Source organism: Gopherus flavomarginatus, chromosome 14 (genome assembly GCF_025201925.1).
Source record: "Gopherus flavomarginatus isolate rGopFla2 chromosome 14, rGopFla2.mat.asm, whole genome shotgun sequence".
NCBI classification, from domain to species: domain Eukaryota; kingdom Metazoa; phylum Chordata; order Testudines; family Testudinidae; genus Gopherus; species Gopherus flavomarginatus.
This window is the reverse complement of record NC_066630.1, coordinates 4,545,346-4,569,519: the sequence shown is the minus strand read 5'-3', so window position 1 is coordinate 4,569,519 and position 24,174 is coordinate 4,545,346. Positions and strand designations below refer to the sequence as shown.

The 24,174-nt window shown below is 56.5% G+C and overlaps 1 protein-coding gene across 12 annotated transcripts in view; it reads right to left on the bottom strand.

The window, feature by feature from the left end:
• CBFA2T3 (CBFA2/RUNX1 partner transcriptional co-repressor 3) overlaps positions 1–24,174 on the bottom strand; it is a 112,326-nt gene that overhangs the window by 27,212 nt on the left and 60,940 nt on the right. For 6 of the 12 annotated variants that reach the window (XM_050922642.1, XM_050922640.1, XM_050922644.1 and 3 more), the window contains exons 2-3: positions 3,925–3,979; positions 2,375–2,524 (exon numbers count right to left, since the gene is read on the bottom strand). In XM_050922642.1, coding sequence (XP_050778599.1) covers positions 2,375–2,524; positions 3,925–3,979 — 205 coding nt within the window. The remainder of the gene's footprint in view (positions 1–2,374; positions 2,525–3,924; positions 3,980–24,174) is intronic. The other 6 variants (XM_050922641.1, XM_050922646.1, XM_050922649.1 and 3 more) reach the window with 1 other exon arrangement.

The window sequence follows — 24,174 nt, the reverse complement described above, 5'->3', positions numbered from 1 at the left end:
CTTTACCAAGAGGGTCAGTATCATTACGGGGAAACTGAGTCACAGAGGGCAAAAGTGACTTGCCCAAGGTTGCCCAGTAGACCAGTAGCAAAACCGAGAACAACCCCCAGGTCTCCTGACTCGCAGTCCAGTGCTCTATGCACCGTCTCCCATGACACACTATGGTGCAGTGCCACTCAAACATCACACACCAATATGTTACACTGTGGCTCATGAAGGTTCCAGCACATATCATCACCGCCTGCCTGGAGATACAGACAGATCCAGTGCTCAGATACTACACTGATAAGGGTCGTGGAAGAAGTAGCTAGCTAGTAGGAGATGTGTATGGGGATCGGTAGATAGACGACAGGCCATTGGGGAGCACAGGGTTAAATCCATCCCAGGCCCAGCTCCCCAGGCTGTTTCCAGAACTTCTTGCAAGCAGGAATCCTGTTCAGGTTCTTCTTTCTTCTCAGGACAGTGGTGGAAGGAGGAGTTCGCCACGAACACTCAGACAGGGTTTGCACCTCCAAGAGGAGCCAGCAGTTCCCACTAAAGCCAATAGGAGCTGCAAGGGCACAGCACCATTCAGAGTTGGGCCCGTTGTTTGTACCACGTAACATTCTCCGTGATGGTCACAGGTCGATCCCAAACTGGACTGCGATGTCCACCTGGAACAGATCTTGACGGCCCCCATCACTGGCAGGACAACTGCTCCTGTTCCATCCTTCCCCATGGGACCGGCTCCACACAGGCTGCCCCGATCTTGCCAGTCTGTGGCTATGTGCTCTAGGGGGCAGGTTTTCTCCAGGTCACTCGCCTGCCACGCCGGCCTGACCTCTAGCTTTCCATCCCCCTCCTGGGAGGAGACTGTCCCCAACCTTCCGAGAGTGCAGCTTAACCATGTAACAGGGGCCGCTGGCATGCGAGGGAGTGCCCCCGCGGCATGCGCTCCTGGCACCCCCAGCGCCGAGCTGTGTGACAGCTTTGTTTGTTTGAAAAGAGATGAAAGAGGCTGCAAGTCTTAGGAGAAAGGAGGTGGATGAGATCCAAGACAACCTATCAAGGCACCAGCCGCGCCGTGCCTGGTGATAGGAGAGAAATTAAACTGGCCTGGGTCCCCTTATCCCCCCAGAGAAAGCAGAGAACACACCAGTGCCCGGAGCCTGCAACTGGTAACCCCAGATCCCACCACAATGATTTGATGGGGAGCACCGGGTTAACAGCTCATTCCAGACCGGATTCTGGCACTGCTAAGTCCAGCCCAGTGCCGCAGTGACTTGGCACCAGAGGGGAGTTCCCCTCTGTTCGTGGCTTTCCAGCTTGAGGTTTGCTGCCCTCTCTCTCTCATTTCCCACCTCCGATTCTTCCTACAGCTGCTTGACATTTTGCATTCATAATTTTTTTGCTGCTAACAATAATTTGGCCTTTTTTTCTAACAAAATATTTGGTGGGAAGTTTTTGTGTCTCAGGAAATTTTCAGCTTTATCAGCAGCAGAAGTGAGAACACCGGAGCGCTTGTTGCTTTTTTGCTTTTTGGTTGAAAAACTGATTCCCCCCCCCCCCCCCCGAAAAATTACAACAAAAACCCTTCCCCAAATGTTTTGTTTCTTCCTCAGTTTTTCACGGAAAATATTCATAATTTCCCAACCGGTTCCAGCTGTTTCTGTATTGGAGAGAGTGTTGTCTTGTCGTTAGAGTGGGAGGCGAGGGGTGGGCGCTGGCAGTCAGGACATTGACTCAGTGGGTGACCATGGACAAATCACCTACCCCCTCTTTGTGCCTCAGTTTCCCCCTCTGTGACAAGAGGATAACCATACTTCCCTAACAGCTGGGAGCACTTTGAGCAGGATGGTGCTGAGAAGGGCAGGTGCTTTGTGTCCTTTTTAGAGATGTAAATAAATAAGGAACAAAGGTCCGGCCGAGGACGAGAGCAGTTACTCTCTCTCCACAGCACGAGGCTAACGCAGAGGGGTGTGTCCCAGCAAGGGCGGTGATGGAGGAGAGGTGTTAGGCCTGCCTACGGGTGTGTGCTCATGAAGAGCATTGGCTGCGGGGCTGGCCAGGCCCCACCTGCCCAGCCTGCCCCTTTAAGGGGGGCAATGCGCACGGCAGCCCCAGCTGAGCCCTGCATGGTGCCACGCGGGCACAAGCCAGGGACGCATGGCTGGCTTCTGCAGGAGAATGTTGGGGCAGGGATGGGGAGAAGATGCTCCCTACCCTTCCCTTCCCCTCCCCATTGCGTCCTGCCCAGGAGCAGCTGTAACAGGGCCCATATGCACAGAGCCCTCTCGGGGAGTACCCTTTCCAGGTGACAGGATCCGGCCCCAAGTCTGCTCACTGCGTCCCAGCCCCTCGCCTCTCCCCAGCCCTGGCTGCCCTGGCTACTCACTGGTGTTTGGCGTGAAGGAGGGGTGCCGCGTGGCTCCCTGTGTGACGGCTGGCGGTGGAGGAGGCATGTTGGGGGGTGTCGATCTGGACTGAGTCTTCACGTCAGCCGGCGAGTCAGGCATTGTGGCTGCCTTCTTCTTCTCTGCACTACCTGCAAGGGGCAGAGACGCACAGAGCGAGACACTGGTGAGTGCAGTGGATCGGGGTCGCTGGGCCACATGGCCAGAGAGGCAGCACTGGCTAAACCCAGGCTGCTGATCCTTCCCTCTCCCAGACGCGGACCTAACGCCTACTGGAGCCAGTGTGCATCTTGCCCTGGTCTGCAATGGCCTGTGGGTCAGGCCCTCATGGGAGGTGGCAGCCATGCAGACCTCTTTGCATTGCACCCAATCAAAACACACGTGTTTCTCCTCTCACATGGGCAGTTATTCCCGATTCACATCAGCAAGAGGAGCACATGGCTCCATGCCCCGTAATGCACACGGCTATGCCACTGGAAAGGCATCACCTTGAACTGAAACAGGCCCCCACTCATGTGCCCATTTCAGGGTCCCCTCCGCCCGAGGACCCTTCTCCCATGGTGAGAACCGACCCGTTTGTCCAGGGGAATCTCCACATTTCCAAAACACCAAACTGGGAACATTTCTTCCAGCAACAATGCATTTGTCCCAATACACTGAGAACTTCACAAACGTTCTGGGCTGTGAAATGGCCAATATTCCTTGGCTCAGGACTATGGCAGGAAGAGGAGCTTTACAAGTTCCCACAACCCCAAAAGCTGACGTTTTGGGGCTGGAATGGGAGCATGTTTGCTCCTAACTCTGCCTAGGTCACCCCAGCCCTCCTTCCTGAGCAGGGCGAGACTCAGATCACTGAAGGGGCAAGGTGGACGGCTCTCAGGTCCCCTTCCTGTTTACTGCAGCGGGGACCCAGTGGATGCAGGGCGGGAGGAGAAGTCAACAAGGGTCAGACCTGACCAGTGCCCTCCCTGCCCCAGACGGAAAGTGCAATTTCACCAATGAGCAGTGAACCCTCGGGCTCCTGGGCAGACGCATTATCACCTGGTCCTACACAGAGTCATGGAGGGCCATGTCCTAGCTATACCCTGAGTCTTGGAGGCTCAGCTTTCTTGTACCTGAGCCCCTGGCCATCCATGAGCTCAGCCTCACAGCAACCGGGTGTGGCAGAGGGACGTGTCATTTTCCCCGCAGAGAGACGAAGGGCAGAGAGCTCAGAAGACCGCGGAAAGACGGGACCCTGGGGATGGGATTCACAAAAGCCAGCACACTAGGCGGGAAGCCGCCTACGCTAGCCAAGGGAAGATGCCAGCCGGGGTTGGTGCACAGCCCCACCGCGCTCAGAGGCAGGCACCGAGGTCCAGGCTGCAGGGAGGTGTCTAGTGCCGAGGCCAGATCTCACTCATAACTTTTAGCTCAGTGACAAGGATACTGATCTGGGAGGTGGGAGACTCCCTTCCCCCGCCCCGGCTCAGGTGCCCCCTCCCCCAAAGGAGGAGAAGGGATTTGCCGCAGCTCAGGCATGTGCTCTAACCATTGGGAAGTTCTGCTGCGGAGCTCCCTCCATCACTCCTGTTTGAAGCTGTTCGCTGGGGATAAATAATGAAAGACTCCATGGAGCAGGGAGACTGGCTCCTGGTCTGCCCCGTCCTGGGCGAATGCTCTAACCGCCAGGCGACACAGGCATGCTTGGGCTTGTGCGCCCTGGCCTGCAAAGAGTGGTTTGGACAAGAGAGTGGGCAAGCGAGCAGAGCACACCAGCACGAGCATGACTCCGCTGCCTGGTGGTTGGCACACTTACCAGGATGTGGGGACGCAGGAGCCAGCCCCGATCCAGGGGCTCATTCGGTATTTAGCTGCAGCATAACAGCTTCAAGGGGAGGGACTGGGGCCCGACATCAGACTGTCCTATACCCTGGGGTCAGGGCGCTCATGGCCCATTCAAATCCTTTCTCCCTGTTAGGTGGAGGGGGGATTTGAACCAGCAACTCTCCCACCTCCCAGCTGAGAACCCTAAGAAGCACTGGGCTAAACATTCCAAGGCCTCCTCCCCCGGCTGCCTTGTGCGAGCTTGCCGATGGGGGCCGAGCCGCGAGGCAGCCTCTGAGCACACTTAGCAGATCAGGCGGGTTAGGCCACCGAATGCTGCTCTTCCCCTGCTCTGTGGGGAGATGGGCGTCCGGATGGCCCCAGCGCGCATGCCCTGAGGCAGAGCCACTGACACCCAACGAGTTTTGGTGCCTCCAGGGTTTCAGCAGGAGTTTTGTGCATTGCAGTGATCCCCAAACTGAGGCTTGTGCCTAACTCCAGCGGAGCGTTCAACCTGAGGGGACGTGCCCCAGGCACCCCGGGGCTCTGGGGTAGACCTGGGTACTGAACCCAGAGCTCCTGAGTCCCTGCAACTGTGGCTTAAATCACAAGGCCGAACTTTCTCGCCCAGCCAGGCCTCTGCACACCAACATATTGTACAGAGCACCTCCCGCCCATACGCACAGCACTGTAGGATAAACATGTTCATCCAGCCACACAACACTGGATCACATAGCCATCTACGCACCCCGGAAATCCTGTACCATGCGCATGTCTTCCCGCATACCTACGAATGCACAGTCCACACACATCTTCACAGACACACACTCACCTCTGTTAGCACACACAATATGGCCTGTACACATGCACCTGACAGATCGAGATACGCGTCACGCATGCACACAGCATGCTGTCATCTTGGCACTCGTCCCTGAGAACCCATCTCCGCCATGGCACACACCATCACAGCAATCTCCCTGCTGGTTACCTGCCAGTTGGGAAGGAATTCTCCCCGGGTCGCTGGCTGGAATGCCTCGCCATTTCCCAGGAATTATGTTTGGAGTTCCAGGAATCACACTGTCAGGCTGTGATTATTCACAGATAGTAAATTGGGCTTTAGTTGCCATGCTGCTGCAGGCAGCAGCTCACATACACGCAGCAACCAGGGCAGTTCCACGGGTGCCTTGAGAGCATCCGTTCATGTATCATTGACTCCAAGCACTCAAAAAACCCCAGTCAGGCCCCAAAACATCAGGGGATTTAAAAGACTTCATAAATATGAGGTTCCATTTCTTTGCCTCGTGGTTTTTGAGCCTTTAGGGGTCACTCAGGACATGTTTTCCGGCTTTTCTCCAAAACCAGGAGAGGGGAAATTTACCTTTTTTTAATAAGAGCCGAGATTGTGACATCATCCCAGGATGAGACTAGCTGGGGCTTTAAGAAAACAACATAACTCGCGATCATCACAATAACACTGCGAGAACTGGCCACACTGCCTGAAGCCCGACAACTTCCCTGTGATTAAACTCTTCTCTGGGTCATTGGGAATAAAATTCCCTGCCCCTCCCACCTCTCGCTTGTCCAACAAAGCCACAAAGACAGAGCTGGTGGAAAGTTTTCCAGCACCAGGGGTTTCCATCTCCAGAAAATGCCATGGCCTGGAAATTGAAACTTTGTCAATTTTAATGAAATTTCATCACAGAAACAAAAAACAAGCAGCCCAAAGCACTGGCTCATTTGACGTCTCTAATGCTGAGCAGCACAGCAGTGGTTTTTAACAAAACAGAGCACCGCCGTGGCTAGTTTTAAAATCACTTTGCGTTTTGCGGTTTGTTTTGTTGTATTTGATGCTATACTCATGTTGTGACAGACAATTAAAAAACAAGTTGAAAGTTGACCAGCCCAAAGTGAACTGTCCCTGTTCTAAGTATCTAATGCTGAGAAGGGTAGTGGGGGTCAGGGATCAGGTGCATTTGACAAATTCCCCACCCAGCTGCCTAAAACTAGTTGTGTCCGAAGGTCAGAGATAACCTGTAGTTGGGGAGTGATTACAGAATTCCTTGTCCCCGGGATCCCTGTCAGCTGTTACCAGGGAATATCCTTATGATGGGGTGTTCACCCACACCCCCCCACAGCAACCCAGAAAAGGTTAATGACACAGTTGCAATGTTCACCCGGTAAATAAGCCCCCCGACTTTCACAATAAGCCAAACATTAAGCTAATCCCATTTCAAAGCAAGGCCAGAACAAGCCAGTTCCTAAGAACCCCAACACTCTATTTGACTAGATCTTCTTGGCCCGCAGACTGGGACTGGGCCCGCTGTGCACCCCGACTCTCTCCCCACCTTGCCCCTGCTTGCCAGGAGCTGATCAAAAAACAGAAGCAACAAGCTACACGCCAAAAACTAACTCACAAGCCAGTTAAGCCAAAACCAAGCCCAATTTCTGGTTTTGTTGTGGGTTTGGCGTGTCTGGTTAATGATTAACCTAACAGGCAACACCTGAGGGAGAAGAAGGGAGGGAGGGTGGAGCCCAGCTGGATAGGAGCAAGGGGGGCTGCTATAAAGCCAGGAAGCGGCTTCCAGAGGAAAGAAGGAGAAGCCCAGGGGGAGAGCAGAAGCCCTGGGCCCTGGGCCCTCAAGGAGGGGTGTACAGGCAGCATGGTGGAGAAGGGAGCCTGATAAAGACAGAGTTGGAAGCAGTCCAGGGAAACAGCAGTGAGAACCAGGATGGAGCAGACCCTGGCTGCTGATTGTAGGGTCCCTGCAGGAGCGGCGCCAGGGTTTTTGGCGCCCTAGGCGCAGGGCCGGCTTGCCGGTCCCATGGCTCCGGTGGACCTCCCGCAGGCGTTCCTGTGGATGGTCCGCTGGTCCCACGGCTCCGGTGGACCTCCCGCAGGCGTTCCTGCGGACAGTCCGCTGGTCCTGTGGCTCCGGTGGACCTGCCGCAGGCATTCCTGCAGACAGTCTGCTGGTCCTGCGGCTCCGGTGGACCTCCCGCAAGCCTTCCTGCTGACGGTCCTCCGGTCCCGCGGCTCTGGTGGACCTGCCGCAGGCGTTCCTGCGGACAGTCCGCTTGTCCTGTGGCTCCGGTGGACCTGCCGCAGGCGTTCCTGCGGACAGTCCGCTGGTCCCTGCTGGCTCCGGTGGACCTGCCGCAGGCGTTCCTGCGGACAGGTCCTCCTGGTCCCTGCTGGCTCTGGTGGACCTGCCACAGGCGTTCCTGCGGACTGGTCCGCTGGTCCTGTAGCTCCGGTGGACCTGCCGCAGGCGTTCCTGCGGACAGGTCCGCTGGTCCCGTGGCTCCGGTGGACCTGCCGCAGGCGTTCCTGCGGACAGTCCGCTGGTCCCGCGGCTCCGGTGGACCTGCCGCAGGCGTTCCTGCGGACAGTCCGCTGGTCCCGCGGCTCCGGTGGACCTGCCGCAGGCGTTCCTGCGGACAGGTCCGCCTGGTCCCGCGGCTCCGGTGGACCTGCCGCAAGCGTTCCTGCGGACAGTCATCCGGTCCCGCGGCTCTGGTGGACCTGCCAGAGGCATTCCTGCTGACGGTCCTCTGGTCCCGCGGCTCCGGTGGACCTGCCGCAGGCGTTCCTGCGGACAGTCCGCTGGTCCCGCGGCTCCGGTGGACCTGCCGCAGGCGTTCCTGCGGACAGGTCCTCTGGTCCCGCGGCTCCGGTGGACCTGCCGCAGGCGTTCCTGCGGACGGTCCTCCGGTCCCGCGGCTCCGGTGGACCTGCCGCAGGCGTTCCTGCGGACGGTCCTCCGGTCCCGCGGCTCCGGTGGACCTGCCGCAGGCGTTCCTGCGGACGGTCCTCCGGTCCCGCGGCTCCGGTGGACCTGCCGCAGGCGTTCCTGCGGACGGTCCTCCGGTCCCGCGGCTCCGGTGGACCTGCCGCAGGCGTTCCTGCGGACGGTCCGCTGGTCCCGCGGCTCCGGTGGACCTGCCGCAGGCGTTCCTGCGGACAGTCCGCTGGTCCCGCGGCTCCGGTGGACCTGCCGCAGGCGTTCCTGCGGACGGTCCGCTGGTCCCGCGGCTCCGGTGGACCTGCCGCAGGCGTTCCTGCGGACAGTCCTCCGGTCCCGCGGCTCCGGTGGACCTGCCGCAGGCGTTCCTGCGGACAGTCCGCTGGTCCCGCGGCTCCGGTGGACCTGCCGCAAGCGTTCCTGCGGACAGTCCTCCGGTCCCGCGGCTCTGGTGGACCTGCCAGAGGCATTCCTGCTGACGGTCCTCCGGTCCCGCGGCTCTGGTGGACCTGCCGCAGGCATTCCTGCTGACGGTCCTCCGGTCCCGCGGCTCTGGTGGACCTGCCGCAGGCGTTCCTGCTGACGGTCCTCCGGTCCCGCGGCTCTGGTGGACCTGCCGCAGGCGTTCCTGCTGACGGTCCTCCGGTCCCGCGGCTCTGGTGGACCTGCCGCAGGCGTTCCTGCGGACAGTCCGCTGGTCCCGTGGCTCTGGTGGACCTGCCGCAGGCGTTCCTGCGGACAGTCCGCTGGTCCTGTGGCTCTGGTGGACCTCCCGCAAGCCTTCCTGCGGACGGTCATCCGGTCCCGCGGCTCTGGTGGACCTGCCAGAGGCGTTCCTGCGGACAGTCCGCTGGTCCTGTGGCTCTGGTGGACCTGCCGCAGGCGTTCCTGCGGACAGTCCGCTGGTCCTGTGGCTCTGGTGGACCTGCCGCAGGCATTCCTGCTGACGGTCCTCCGGTCCCGCGGCTCTGGTGGACCTGCCACAGGCGTTCCTGCGGACAGTCCGCTGGTCCTGTGGCTCTGGTGGACCTGCCTCAGGCGTTCCTGCGGACAGTCCGCTGGTCCTGTGGCTCTGGTGGACCTGCCGCAGGTGTTCCTGCGGACAGTCCGCTGGTCCTGTGGCTCTGGTGGACCTCCCGCAAGCCTTCCTGCGGACGGTCATCCGGTCCCGCGGCTCTGGTGGACCTGCCAGAGGCGTTCCTGCGGACAGTCCGCTGGTCCTGTGGCTCCGGTGGACCTGCCGCAGGCGTTCCTGCAGACAGTCCGCTGGTCCCGCGGCTCCGGTGGACCTGCCGCAGGCGTTCCTGCGGACAGTCCGCTGGTCCCGCGGCTCCGGTGGACCTCCCGCAAGCCTTCCTGCAAACAGTCCGCTGGTCCTGCGGCTCCGGTGGACCTCCCGCAAGCCTTCCTGCGGACGGTCCTCTGGTCCCGCGGCTCTGGTGGACCTGCCACAGGCGTTCCTGCGGACAGTCCGCTGGTCCTGTGGCTCCGGTGGACCTGCCGCAGGCGTTCCTGCGGACAGTCCGCTGGTCCTGTGGCTCCGGTGGACCTGCCGCAGGCGTTCCTGCGGACAGTCCGCTGGTCTTGTGGCTCCGGTGGACCTGCCGCAGGCGTTCCTGCGGACAGTCCGCTGGTCTTGTGGCTCCGGTGGACCTGCCGCAGGCGTTCCTGCGGACAGTCCGCTGGTCCTGTGGCACGCCTGCGGCAGGTCCACCGGAGCCGCGGGACCAGTGGGCCCAACGCAGGCACGCCTGCGGGAGATCCACCGCAGCAGTCTGCTGCCCTCCCAAATCCTGGTGCCCTACGCAACCGCCTAGGTCGCCTAAATGGAAGTGCCGGCCCTGGGTCCCTGAGCTGAAGCCCGGAGCAGAGTGTGTCGCATTCCCCAACCTGCAGTAGAAGGGAAGATTGCCTGGGACAGATCGTCCAGTGAGACTCTGATACCCTGGAAAAGACACACTGACCCAGCTGTGAAAAGGGAGCCCCCTAAGCCAGGAGGAGGGATCATCCCAACGCATAAAGGGGAGCACTGCAAATCCTGGAGCGTGAGACAGAAGGGGGCATCCGAGCAGGTGGCCCTATTCCCCAGCTGCAGCCCCAAGGAGTGAGCCCCACGACAATCCCTGCGGAGGGCAGTGGGCTAAAGCAATGTATCACCCTACGTGGCCAAAGCAGGACTGCTTGGCCCTGCACACTGCATCCCTCGAGCTCTTTCTTAGCATCTCAACAGGGCTGCGGTTTCCCTGGGATTCAGCCACGGCTCAGTTCAGAGGAGGCTTTGGAGTGGCATGGGGATCTGGCTGGGACTGGGGAAGGGGGGCAGGGAAGAGACGAAGCAAGTAAACAGGACAGCCGCTAAACAAGCTTAAGTGAGAGAACCTGCTACTCAGATCAGCTGCTGCCACGGCCATTTCTCTCTCTCTCCGCCGTTAGAGAGGATGCACTAGAGTTTGATGGCCTGGCACAAGTGTGGCGGCAGCTGCAGCGGTCTGTCAAAGTAACTTGTGTCTGGGGGCCCGGCTGGAGCCCTGGTGAGAACCAAAGAAGGAAAGCATCCCCCCTCGCTAGAGGCTGACAAGCGTCTCCTAGAGGTGTCACTGCCTTTATAGGATCAGGAGAACTCGGGGGCTTATTCGCATGCAGGCACCACTGATAAACTAATCTAATGTGCATTCTTAATCCACTGCAACTGTTGTAAGATTAATTGAACCCTGCATGAATACATTGTCCAGGCTAAATAAAGCCTGGTCTTAATCAGAGCAAGATGTTATTGGGGCCTGCGCAGTGACCAAAGCCGGGGCTGGGCCTAAACGGGAAGAGAACAAGGTTTTATAGACGAGCTTCCCAGGTTCTGCAGGAAACTGACACTCCCAAGGATTTCACTCAAGCAGAGGTGGGAAGGGGGCGTCCAGCATGGCAAATGGCAGCTCTTTGGTGCACAGAGCAGGCAGATCTCTGTAGTGGGGAGCGGGCACATGATCAGGGTGCGCTCGTGCCAAGCTCCTCACTTCCTCCGAGGTGCAGGAAAGCACTTAGCAGCCCCCCGGGAGGCTGTTCCCACAGCACCAATTAGCCTCGCTGTCCCTCCCGACCTCTGTGCAGAAGATGAGGTAAGCTGTGCCCCTGCCTGCATCAACCAGCCCTTGCCAAATGCCAGCCCCCACAGCCACAGGCTGGTGTAACACCAACAGACCCAGGTCGGCGGTGGGCGGGATTGAACCTGGGACCTCTGGAGTTTAGTGCATGAGCCTCTACTGCAGGAGCTAAAAGCCAAGTGGCTGCTAGCTAAGGCTGTAGAGCAAAGTCATTTTCTCTCTCTCTGAGTGGTCTCGGTGCCACCAGATGGGCCAGAACACGACAGCCAGGCGGTGAGTGGGTTACACGGGCACAGCCTGAGATGGTGCCAGGCCTATAGCAGCAGGGAGGCTGTGATTGCCGGGCTGTGGCGGGCCATGCCATTTTTAGTCAGGCACGTGGTTCTACATCTGCATGCAAAATGGCCGCCTCCGTGCAGCACAGCCTTGCACGTACAGTGCAGGGGAGACCACGCTGCACAGAGGACACCCTCTTGTTCTACAGAATGGTGCCCTGCGGACACATTCAGAAGCTGGATAGGTTCGCCCCACGGGCACAGCCGGCCTGGGGCATGCAATGCATGCTTTGTGTGCACAGACAGCAGGCCGCTGCTGCCATGGCAATGAGAAACAGCCCCGCACTGGCCCGCCCGGCCACTCACTTGGTACGCCAGTGCCACTGAGCCAGAATATCAGCCACTTGCCAGGCACTCAAGAGATGTGTCTCACCATCACAAGATGATATGGCCTGCAGGGCTGATAGGTCCTGAGTTCTAGCCCCAGCTCAGACAAAGACGCCATCTGGGCAAGTCACTGGGTGTGGCTGTGCGGAGAGCAGAAAAGGGCCTCTCCCCTCTCCTGTGCATCACAGGGATGGCCCTGGCACTCAGCGAGCTACCAGCACGAGCCTCTCCAACAGGAGTGGGGAGGGCTTGGGAAGCCATGGGCCCCATGCCACACTCCATCCAGCAGCTCCAGCCCCGCCCAGGGGAAGAAGCAAGCTCTGCCCCCTTTCCGAGGCAGGCGTAGCAGCCTGGAGCTCACAGACTGTGACCTCTGATTCAATCCTCCTACCTATCAAACAGGGCTTTGAAACTGATACCGAGTTTTGCCTTAAGTCCCAGGAAACAATGTCTCATTATTTAAAGGCCAGCTTCTCAAAACCTGCCCATATGCAGGCTGGGTGAGTGCCCGGGCACATCTACCAGTTCCTTTCACAGCAACCTGATCTACGCTGGCAGTTGCAGTCATCGCCCAAGTGAATGAGGTGCCTGCAGGCCCAAGGGCTGTGGAATCCCAGCCTGTCTAACTGGGGTTGCGGTACCGTTACACACGCGGTTATGCAAACAGCGTTGTAACAGCAGCCCCAGCAGAGATGGGAAAACACGTGCACACAAATGCTGTTGAGCATTTTCGCGTGGGAACTCTGACAAGAGCCCAGCAATGGACGCACACATACACCAATTGCTTTTTCAGGGAAATTCTTCTCCAGTTAAATCGCTGAGGATCTCTCCTCCCAGAGCCCCAAAGTCCCTTTAAAGTTCACGGTCATGCCTGCTCCGCCTTTCTCTTCCAGCACCCGAGTGATAAGACCGCTATTAATGACCGCTATTATTCCTAATCAGTTTTATTAAATCCCCACCAGTGGGATTGCGAGAGACCAGCCAGCCCCAAGAGCGCATGAAAGGCAGAGCCGGCCATTCACACCAAGCCTGCTCCCCTCGCGCTAGCCCACAAGTTAGCTGAAGTAACTTTGAAAATGCAAACAGCTGTACACTATTGCAGGAGGTGTAATTAGTTTCCCAGACAGTGGATGCCTTGTCTGTTATAGGTCCCTCGTCTCTCCCTCCACCCCCGCTTCAAACCTCCTCCCTGCAGCTCCCCCTCCATGCTCAGGCAGGATCAGTTTCTGCGTCTGCTGAAAGCTCCCCCCAGACACAGGGCTACATGTTATGGAGAGAGCTTTGGAAAGGAGCCAGAGCTGGAGCCTCGGTCTTGGGCCGGCCTCCCCTTCGCCGTCCACAGGCCAAGAAACAGGGGCTTTGGGAGGCAACTCCAGCGGAGGCCAAGGAGAGGGAAGTGGGACACTGGCCATGCTTGCAGGCTTTGCAGTGGCACTCTCAGCAGCCTTTACAGATGTAGCTTCATAGCACCTGGTGAGGCAGGGAAGGGTCACTCTCCCTATGTCACAGAGGGGAAACTGAGGCACAGCAAGATTAAATGATTTGCCAGGGTGTCTGGGGCAGAGCCAGGAATTGAACCCAGGTCCCCAAGTCCCAGACTGGTGCCTTAATCACGAGGCCAACCTTCCTCAAAAGTGTAGTATTATTTATTAGGTGTATTACGGTAGTGCCAGGGAACCCAGTCATGGCCCAGGACCCCATGGTGCCAGGGGCTGTATGTTATTAGGTGTATTACGGTACTGCCTGAGCCCCAGTCATGGCCCAGGACCCCAAGGTGCCAGGCACTGGGCATTATTAGGTATATTATGGTACAGCCTAGGAGCCCCAGTCATGGCCCAGGACCCCAAGGTGCCAGGCACTGGGCATTATTAGGTATATTATGGTACAGCCTAGGAGCCCCAGTCATGGCCCAGGACCCCAAGGCGCCAGGTGCTGGGCATTATTAGGTATATTATGGTACAGCCTAGGAGCCCCAGTCATGGCCCAGGACCCCATTGTGCCAGATGCTGTACAAAGACCAAACACAAACATGATCCCTGCCTGCAGAACTTCCTCATTGACACAGCTAAAGCCACTGATCCTCTCCCTTGTCCCAATGCACCACGGCCCTGTAATGTCCTGCGGGGGAACAACGGGTCGTGGGTGGGCACGGGGTGGCTGAAAAAAGAGGCCAAGTCCCAGTATCTCCAGGGAGGCAGTGGAGCTGCCTGTGTCACTTACGCATATGCTTGAAAAGCTGAATTCAGGTTCAGCATCAAGATTTCATGGAAGGTCCTGCCCTCTAGCCCCCATTTACCACATGCCTGGTTCATGGGCAGGCACTGAGTCCATGGGATCGACACCCAGGCCTGGGGCTGCTCCCACAGCTGGGATTTCCTCTCCGGATCACCCCACTGCTCTGTGCCTGGCCCACAGGACGAGCTGTGACATGGAACATGCACAGGCAGCCTCAGCGGGCCGGCAGCACAACAGCAGAACTGTCACCCCCCAACGGAAAGCTTCAAACTCGCTAGCATTCTGGGGAGGTGGAACAGGAACGCGTTTTCGGCTACTTCAGCAACGTTCAGAAAATCAAACGTCGGGATTCTGAAAAGGTTCTGGGGTTTGTTCTTGTTTATTTCCCCCTTTCTCTGTCTTTTGCCATGGAAAAAGGCGTGGAAAAGAACAAACCTACCCCCTACTCCTCCCCCCGCCCCCAACTGTAGTTTGGGGTTTTGCTGGAAAAAAAGATGGAAATAAATGTAAAAGACAATTTTTACAAACATTTCCATTTTTGACAAAAGGCCATTTTAAAAATCGATAAAAAAATACGTTGTTTGAATACTATTCACCAGGTCTTAACTCCTGGCATGGGGCTTATCTGGAAATCACATCGCAGCCCTGCCTCCCGGCATATCTGCCATGACAGTCCCCGAACACCTGTGTGTGGCAGGTGCCTCACCATGGGCTGCTGCAATTCCAAAGCTGGGCATCTGAACACCAAGAGAGGAGGGCAATGCTGGGGCTGCCGTGAGGCAGTTAAATATTAGCACACACAGCCAGCAAGGAAGAAACAATCAATCAACTCCAGGGACTCTTCCCTTGGGCTGTGATTGCAAAGCAATGGAAAGACTCTTCTCCCCCCACCACCTTCAGGAAATAGCCCCCAGTGCCATCGATTAAAGGCCAGCTCAGCAAACTGCACGCCAGAGGGACGCGTTCGATGGAAACAAGCAATGACCTAGTGCAGCAGTTGTATGCAGGGTTGCAAATGAAACCGACTGGAGCCCAGGCCGGGCATTGCTGTGGCTGCCCGTGAAAAACAAGCCTCTGCAAGGAAAGGGCTTATGGGGGAAATTATGACCCATCTTTAGCCAGGGCAGAGCACATGGTGCCGGGGAAATACCAGAACTGATGTGCTGTGCAGGAGCTGGGAGATAACTTCCCAGTGTGTTTCACCTCCACCTTTAAAAGTCAACCCCCTTTAATGGAGATATGGCTGCAAAATCAGTTACCCCTCGCTGATCAGCTGACATCCAGCTGCTGTTCTAATGCCCTCACGGAGATGGAAACCAGCAGGTTTACACAGACAGGGCATTCGGAGCCAGGAAACGAAAGGGCGTGAGGGTTTTCGCGCTTGTTTTGGGGTCACTCACCGAAGAGGCATGGAATTTTTCATTCAGAGTTTCAGTGGCCTCTCTCTTTCTCCCTGCATGGAATCCTGTTGTCTCCCCTGCTAGAGCTCATAGAAATTCAAAGTTATTGTTGTATGCAGGGGCTTGGGGATGCAAAAGAACACATTTCCGGTGTGCCAGGAGCCCTGCGTCTCAGACTGCGATGCTCAATCACACTTGGTGCACCCCGAGCCGAGCCGAACCTCCGTTAAAGCCAACAGAAGCTCAGGGTGACGATCCCCGTGGGCTGCTCGCTTGAATCAATGAGCTACTGAGGCTGCCACGGCTGACTGCACCGCAGGTGAAAGGAGCCGACTGCCCGGCTCACTTCTGGAGCCAGGGTGCCATGGGGCACAATGGGCTCACATGATCGCGAGGGAAGGCTCCAGCTTCTGTGGCAAATCTGGTGAGATTGAAGGGCAGCCTTTGGTCCCAAGGGAAGGGGGGGTCGTCCAGGCCCCACTGCTCCAGAGACACTGGCCCAAGGGGGAGGGTAATGGATGTCTGAGCAGCAGGCAGATTTGCAGGTGACAGGCAGAGATGATGGGGGAACAGATGCAGGCAAACTTCAGGTGAGTAACACTCCAGTAATGGCCCTCGCCTAGAGCCGCTTCGGGAAGGGAGTTGTTCTGGAGTGGCAGTGCCCTCTTCATTGCTAGGGTGGCAATCAGCTGCTTAGCCCCACCCCAATTGGTTTGGCTTGAACATTGCCAGATTTCCTCCAAAGGCAAAGGAGAAAGGGCCAGGCCCTCAGCTGGTGTCGATCAGTGCAGCATTCTGCTGATTGACCCCAGCAGCGCATCTGGCCTGAGAAGCTCGAAGAACGTCGGTCAGGCCACCTTCAGTCCCAGGCCATGGAAAAGGGATTCAGATTCACAGCTTGGATTTTCATCTCCAGTGGCTCCAAATGGCTGGTTCCTAGCCCCAGCGACCCTAGCACTGGCCCGTTTGGTACCTGCTCAGATGAGCGTGTTTGTGATGCAGGTAGGGCGAGATGTCCACGGCACTTTGCTTCCTCGCTCTGAACGGCTGGAGTTCAGTGAATGATGGGCTAATCCCGGGGGCTGTTGGCCCCCTGTGCTCTGGGTAAATTCAGAGCATCATTATCTCCATGTCCCAGGGGGAGCACAAGGGGGACTGAGGCGCAGGGCTGGGCCCAAGCACGCTGTGGGCAGGGGGTGGGAATTGGTGTCCGAGGCAGAATTAGCCCTCGGGAGCTCCCGCGTCCTACTCAGCTGCTTACACTACTCCCTCAACAGGAGCTTCGGCAGCAATCCAGCCAGCCTTACTGATCTCCCAACATGGCGTCGGGTGGATTATCCCTTGGGCCGTGGATGATCAATGAGCTATTTCTGGTGGGCTTGGGAAACATAAGGAGGCTGGGTTTGTGCTGCCTGCTGTTGACAAGGTGACCTATTGCTGGGTTGCATCTAATCTTTGCCCTGTGCCCTGATGCTGTGGTGATGGGCATTCCACAGGTCATCCAGGGCTCCCTCTGGAATCATCCCATCGACTAGGACAGGATTCCTCACACGCACCAGTGGGGGGAATGGGTTCGAAACCTGGCTCCGAGTGAGCGTTTCCAAGGCTCAGCGCAGAGCCTCTGGCGACAGAGACAGAGAGCAGCCACCTCTCAGCTCTGTCTCTCTTCTCCCTCCCAGGCTCTGGGATCCCCACCGCTCCTCCGCAGCTGCTCGGGCTCTGTCCCACTGACTGACGGCACTGGGAACGTGCGTCGGTCAGGACACAGAGCAGCGGTGCATCAGCCGATGCACGGGGGAGCAAGGCTGGGAGTAAACAGGGGTCATTTTCACACAGTCCCTTTGCTGAGCCCTGCCACGTTATGGAGAGAGTTGGTGCTGTGGGCTGGGGAGCGTAAGTTAAGGCAGAGAGCAGCCTAAATGAGGGATGCAGCCAAAAAGACTGACCTTCCCTAAGAGTGGAAATCAACCAGTGTCAGTAAGATTCTGGGTCAGAAGGGCCCTGATTCTGTGCTTCAGGCCCTGGGACAGGGGGCTCTGGTAGGAACCAAATTGGGTAGTTGCAACCCAACCCCTGGCCACGCTGCTTTTGGAAGTGTGGAGGGGTGAGAGGGATCACGTGAAGGACTGCACCTCCTTCTGCCCAATGGCAGCATTCCTGCACACGTCGGGCCCTGGGAACTGGGCCTGGCATGGAAAACTGAGCTCCACGCGTTTCCTGCTTTATTTATAAATACCGGCCTGAGTGACAGCACAGAGCCAAACAGCAGCTGAGAGCCTCCCGCGGCAGATGGGAACCAACAGAAGTCCCGGCATGTCCAGGGAACTGTCATCTGCAGAGACTTGGGAGGTTTAAAGGAGACGTCGTGTTTGTAATGCAGGCAGGCAGGGGTATCTGTGCGGGTTTGGGGGGAGTGGAGCTGTGAATGCAGGTGGTATGTTAGCATGCTTGTACATGGGTACAGACACGGGCCAGGTGATGAGTCTCTTGCTCACACTGGAGTAAGATGATACTCGGTGGGGAAAAGGGTAACGGAATCTGTTCCTAAGTGTGCATCAGCGTGATTGTGCAAATGTGCACATACTCTGTGAGTGTCAGTCCATCTGCATGTGAGCACGTATACACACATCCTAACTGCCTGCCGCCCTAAGCAGATCGCCCTACTCTCCTTGGCTTCTACTCAAGCACTCATCATTTGTCATGAATCGCTGGGCAAGCCTCTCCCCAGCGTGGGAGCCTGTCAGGGTGACAGAGTCCTTGTGCCAGCCAGAAGCAGAGGCAGGGACAGCCACACACACTGGTTAGCACAAGCGGCCAAATTCAGTCCAGCTAGCACCCGGCATCGCCCCAGTGCCACCCCTCTGAAGTCAATTGGATTGTATGGCGGGTAACTGCATGGCCCACATGTGCGTGTGTTAGTGTGTGCACGTGTACCGTGCCAGGGGATGAGTGTCGGCAAAAGTCAGCGCACGTGCCTGTATAACTGTATGCATGGCGGATGGCCATCACGCCCTCTTCCCCCTTTCTTGACACACATGTTCTCAAGACTAGATGGGCACAGTGGTTCCTTCTGGCCTTGGAATCTAGGAATTCCTCCAGAACCTACTGAGCTGTGAGGGGAACAAATTGTTTGTTCATTTCCAAAGCCTTCGAGGTCAAGCTCCAAAGAATTCCAGATTTGCACTTGAAAATAAAAGTGCTGCAGGGGCTGTGTCCCTCTGCCGGAGCGTCGGCTTTTCCAGCGGAGCCGCTGCCTTTTGCAAACAGGTTGCTGATAGAACCTGGAACTGTTTATATACATTAGGACCAACCCAACATACTCAAAAGTGGCCTGTGACGCTGGATGTTGTGGTAGCTACGTCTCCTAGACTGGGCACCCTACAATGTGGCCACCCGCAGTGGATATCGGTGAAAGTCCTGGCCCGTATGTGGGCACTAAGTCACCTTGTTGTGAACCACCCCAGGTGGTGCAGCGAGTTGCAAGGATGGCGTCTGGGTACATTAAGCCACCTTCGGAACCCATGACAACAGTCTCTGCCAACACAGAATATCTGGTACTACAGCAGCCCACACTCAGGCCACAAACGTCTTTGCTTTTGCTTCTGTCTGAGCTGCCCCCACGTCTGTCTGGTTGCCCAGTTTGCTCTAAGCTAGGCCCTCTGAGCTTCCCCACTGATTGCAGGTGGGCGCGTGAGCCCTTCCAGAGCCTTCGGTTCACCCCCAGCTCATCTGCACCCACCAGAGCTAGAGGCTGTTCTGCTTGCCACAGACAGAAGCACTCCTGAGGTAGCAGGCATGGCCTTGGGCATTTCCATTCAGTCTGAACTAAACCTAGTCAAGTTCAACCCGGGGGGAGTCCAGAGAAAACTCTCCTATATGGCTGACTGGATTATAATAACCACCATGGCATTTCAGCCATATTGCACCCCTGCTCTGCTCCTGCAGGACAGCTGGGCACTGGGATATGACACAACCTCAGTTAATGAAACTCCACTTAATCAGCATCCTGGTTAGTCCCGTGAGCTGGGAGAGGATGCCAGGCAGCCGTCCCATCCCGTCTGTGTGTCCCAAGTCCACTGGAAACTTCACCCTTCTCCCAGAGGTCCCTCTAGAAGACCTCCAGAAAAATGGTGCTGTACTGGACACCCAGAATAGAGTGTGAGGGGATAATGTGACACACCTGCCAATCCTCCGACAGCTGAGTGCACCTGCCTCTTGAAATACCTGCCATGTTCCTTCCTGGGAGTGGCTACACTAGTTGTTTCCAGCCCTGCCTTTGGCTGAGGGTCCTACGCATTCCTGCCTACATTCTCTTATTCCTCTGCTGTATCCTTATTTCTAATACATGTGCCCAAACCCTGACATTTAAAGCGGAGGAACCACCAATCTGTGGCTTAGGTACAAACAAGCTTTCCCACAATTTACTGCCAAGAGGAAAGTTTTCATGAAACTAAATAAACTGGAGTGGAAACAAAGGTGTTTTGTTTGTTTTTTTAAAGCACTAAACATTTCCTTGATGTGTTTGCAACCCAAAGGTTGCAGGAGACCTAGAAAATGAAACTGACCAGAAAGTATAATGGAAGAGAAACTGACTAGATTTAGATATTTTTAGCCTCTAAACTGAGAAATACAAAAAGTGAGCAAAGGTTGTATTGTTTTTTTAGATGCCCTGTGGTTTTACTAACCAAAGGTGTTAGCTGTAATATCAGGAAGAAAGGCTGGGATGGAGCCTATGGGAGTCTGGCACTCTAAGCAATGGGATATGGGCACACAAGTCCCCTGAGAATCCCAATTGACATTTGTTTTTGAAAATTTATCATTGCCCCTTTTATGGTGGTTTAAGGACCTCATCCACGCATGCCCATTCTGACCCGTTTTAGTATCCAATCCAGATCCTTTCTCCAGCAAGTTTTCCCCGGTTTTGGCCCAGCATCCGGTTACCAGGTATGGCTGAGTTTCTGCATTGGCAGCACGGAAGATTTCATGAACTAAAATACAGGGGGAGACGTGCGGGGGGGGAGGGGACTGTGTGGAGGAGTCCAGGCCCTTCTGAATGCTCTCAACCCCACCTCCCAACAGCGGTTATAAATGTGGCAATGATTCTCTGACATGACTCAAACTCTGCTGGAATTTATTTTTCTTTTGGATAATTTGTCCCAGCCGCTTGGGGCTGAGTCTGTTTTCCTACATCTGGTTTTCATTAGGTCTGTGCAACCCAGATGAATAAGTAATAATATAAAAATAAAAGGATTAGTATTCTCTCCTTCGTTGGTCCAACCGGACCCTCCCCCACTTCACCTCCTGATGGGAATCAGATGTCGAACCCAGATATCTCCCCACACACCCCATTGTGACCTAAAGCCCTCGATTTGTTCCACCAGTGCATTTAACCCTCCATGAACGGGGCTCTGCCTGGATCCTGCTGGGGCTAGAAGCAACATACCAGTTCCTTCAAAGGCCTCCAGTTTTACAACAATAATTGTGGCAGCACCACAGAAGCTACTGTCTAATAAAACTCAGATTGTCTTTTTTCTTCACGCACACCCTGGCATTCGGCCTGGCGCCGCTTAGCCCCACAGGGCCCAGACCCCTCTCTGCAGGGCTGGAAGCGCCAGTATGGGCTACTGACCTCAGTTTGTGTCACAGACTCCCAGATCACATCCCCCCCGATCTCTTAGTATGCTCTGCCCAAGTTAAAATCTGTTAGGAAAAGAGGCTAGTTCTTATTTGGTCTCTGTCCCTCTCTAACTACTGACAGAGCTTGTGGGGCCTGATTCTCCACTGCCCTGCACCTGGTGAGTTATTTACCCGCGCAAAGTGGGGGTGACTCGCTCCCAAATCACAATGGCAGCATTTTGCATACTTTTTGCACTAGCAGCATAAGTAACCACTCAAAGTGCCTGGCAATGGTGGATCGCGGCTTCCTATGTCCAGCTGGGGTGACTGCCATGCTGGCCTCTGCTGGCCTTGGACCCCAGGCTAATGCCTCCCAGCTCTGCAGCGTGAACCCTTCCTTCCCCTGGACACAGAGGGAGCACCCAGGCGTAGGGCTCTGAGGAGGGCGGGGAAAGGAGAAGCTGCTCTCCATGGCATTGCCCCCTGCCAGGGTGGTAAGTGGCGGTCAGCAGCCACCTCGAAGCAGTAGCAAAGCTAGCCCCTCCGTGCCAGCAGGGGCTTTGGCACAGATGGGGGGGGCGGGAGAGGGTCAGGCCTGGCAGGGAGTGGGAGTGAAGGAGCTGTGTGTGCCTTCAGCAGGCCCTTAGCAGGAATGTGGGCTCCCGCACCCTACACTCGCCGGGTCCTGACCTGTGTTCAGCCTCCCTCTTGGTGACAGCAACCCCCTGAGCCAGAGGAGTGGGCCACACAAGGCGTTACCCCTGCCACAGAGCTGAAGAGGCTAGTGCTCCGATGCACCCACCTGCCAGGAAGGCCAGAGGCCACCTCTGGAAATGGGGCTAGTCTCCTGCAGGCCAGCGCCCCATGGAGCCAGGAGGCACTGGATGCATGACGGCTCTGCGATGGGTGGGCACCTGTATTTGCTATTTCTTTGCTGGGGTATCCTTATTCCTCTCAGCCCCAGTGTGGGGATTGGATAATAAAACGCACTCCCAAATTCCCGGCTCAGCCCATGCACGCAGAGCAGCCGGCCAGGAGCACATTCCATGTGCCACGTTCCAGTCCCTGCAGGGTAACTCAGTGACTTCCAAAGAGCTGCTGCTCCTCGTCCTCATCCCATGCAAGGACAGAATGGAGAGGAATGCTGGGAATCAGGAGAGCTGGGCTCTCTCTCCACCTTGGCCACAGGCTTCCTGCATAGCAAGTCACTTCACCTCTCTGAACCTCAGTTTCCCCATTTGTGAAATGGGCATAAGAGAGCCCTATGTAAGCGCTAAGTCTGATGATGATATATGTCATCCCTCAGAACCAGCACCATGGGCTGAGCCCCAGGCTGGCCACCTCCCTGGGTTCCCCAGGAGTCCTTGGAAGCAACCGTGCCATGTTTCTGCTCCTCCGGGCAGAGAGCAGGGTCAGGCAGATTCTTTGCTTATCAGCGATCCAAAGGCCCGGAGTGGAATGGGAACAAGCAAAGCAGCTCTGGGTTTAGGGCTGTCTCCCTTTGATGGGCTCCGGGGCAGGAACTGGGAAGGCGTGGGAGAAGAGCAGGGAGCCAGCACGGAACGCGCTCTTCGTTATTCAGACTGGAACAAGGGACAACATTCAGAAAGCCCAGTCTTCCTGCGAGCCTCCCCTCTGGCCCCGGCAGCACTTCCCGAGTGAGGAAAGAGTTAAAAGGGAATTAAAATAACAGCATCTTTCATGCTCTCCAAATGGCTACAAATGAAATCCAGATGCTGGAGGCGACGTCTCCCGAAGCCGGGCTGCCTCCTAAGTGAAGGAAAGCATTCCTGCGTCTCAGCTGCTGGTGCCACCGGGGCCAAGAACAACTCCCCGATAAGATCGCGAGGGACGGAGCCGCTCCATCTGGACTGTGTTAGGGAAGCACTCAGCGCCAGCGGCAAAGTGGGGATGAACTGCAGAGCAGTCACACATGTGAAAGGATCGAGGGGGAGACGGTTCACACACACACACACACACACACACACACACAATGGGGAGCTGGGAGCCTGAGATCTGCTCGTTGGCTGCACCCCTCAAGCCACTTTCTCACCCATTTTGGGGGGAAATTGACACCGACTGGTTTTATTTTATTTTTTTTAAAGCAGGAAATTAATGTCCCTCCCTCCCCACAGCCTCCACACCCAGGTGGGCAGAGGCTTGGGGAATGACGGGCTGGCGGCTCTGCAGCCTGCTCTCCACGCCATGGTCCCAGCTGTGGCTGCACCAAGGGACCTGCCACTTTGCCAGCTGCTCTGAGAAACCTCCCGGGAGCCAGAGGCTTGGGCCATGCCTGAGGCTGGGCAGGTCTGAATCAGCCCGTTTTCCCAGAAATGGGCTTGAATTGTTAGTGCCGCGCAGGGCCCCAGCAGCCCCACCTCACGGAAGAAGCAAGAGCTTCAACCATGGGAAACCACGTCTCTGATTCTGCTCTCTCTTAGGCCCCAGTGACTCCTGATTTACACCTTCCGACGCGAGGGCCAAAACAGCCACAGATCTGCCCAGACGGGGAAGAATGCCACAAATCCAAAGCCGGGCAGAGCTCTGCAGACAACGTGGGCCACGGGAAGCCAGTAACTGAGCCATGCTGGAGTAACCATTGCGTTCTACCCACCAAGAGCCAGACTGGGGGGAGGGGGCAGCAGTGCGACCTGAGGCCACAGGTTTTACTATTAGTGTCACTTGTACACTAAGCAGTCCAAAGAAAGTGCAAGAACGAGGAGGCTCAAGCAGGGATGGAGCCATTCTCCCTTCTTCGGTTAGACCCACTCAGCCGCCCCTAGAGCCCAGTCATGAGCACGTGAGTAGCTCAAGGGAGGGTGTAAGTTAGTGCAACAGGCTCTAAGCTAGTGTCAAGGGATCTAATGTAAGACACCACCTCTGAATTGAGCCCGGAGGGGCACTGGTCTGAGGGATGCCTGTTAGTGTGCTAGGAAAACCAAACCAAACTGCAGCCCCTGCCTAAAATGGACCCCAAATCCTAACTTATACTCTTCCCTGCCTAGGGAGCACAGCGTGCTTTACAAACCGAGTCTCACCAGCCCCTCTGCGGGAAATATCATTAGCCCCATTTCATAGGTGGTAAAACCGACGCACAGAAAAGTGGAATGACTTGCCCAAGGTTTCAGACTGAGTGAGTGACAAGAATTGAACCCAGGAGTCCTGGTTCTCCATCTCCTGCTGTAGCCATGAGACAAAACTCCCCCAGCGCTGGGCCTGGAACC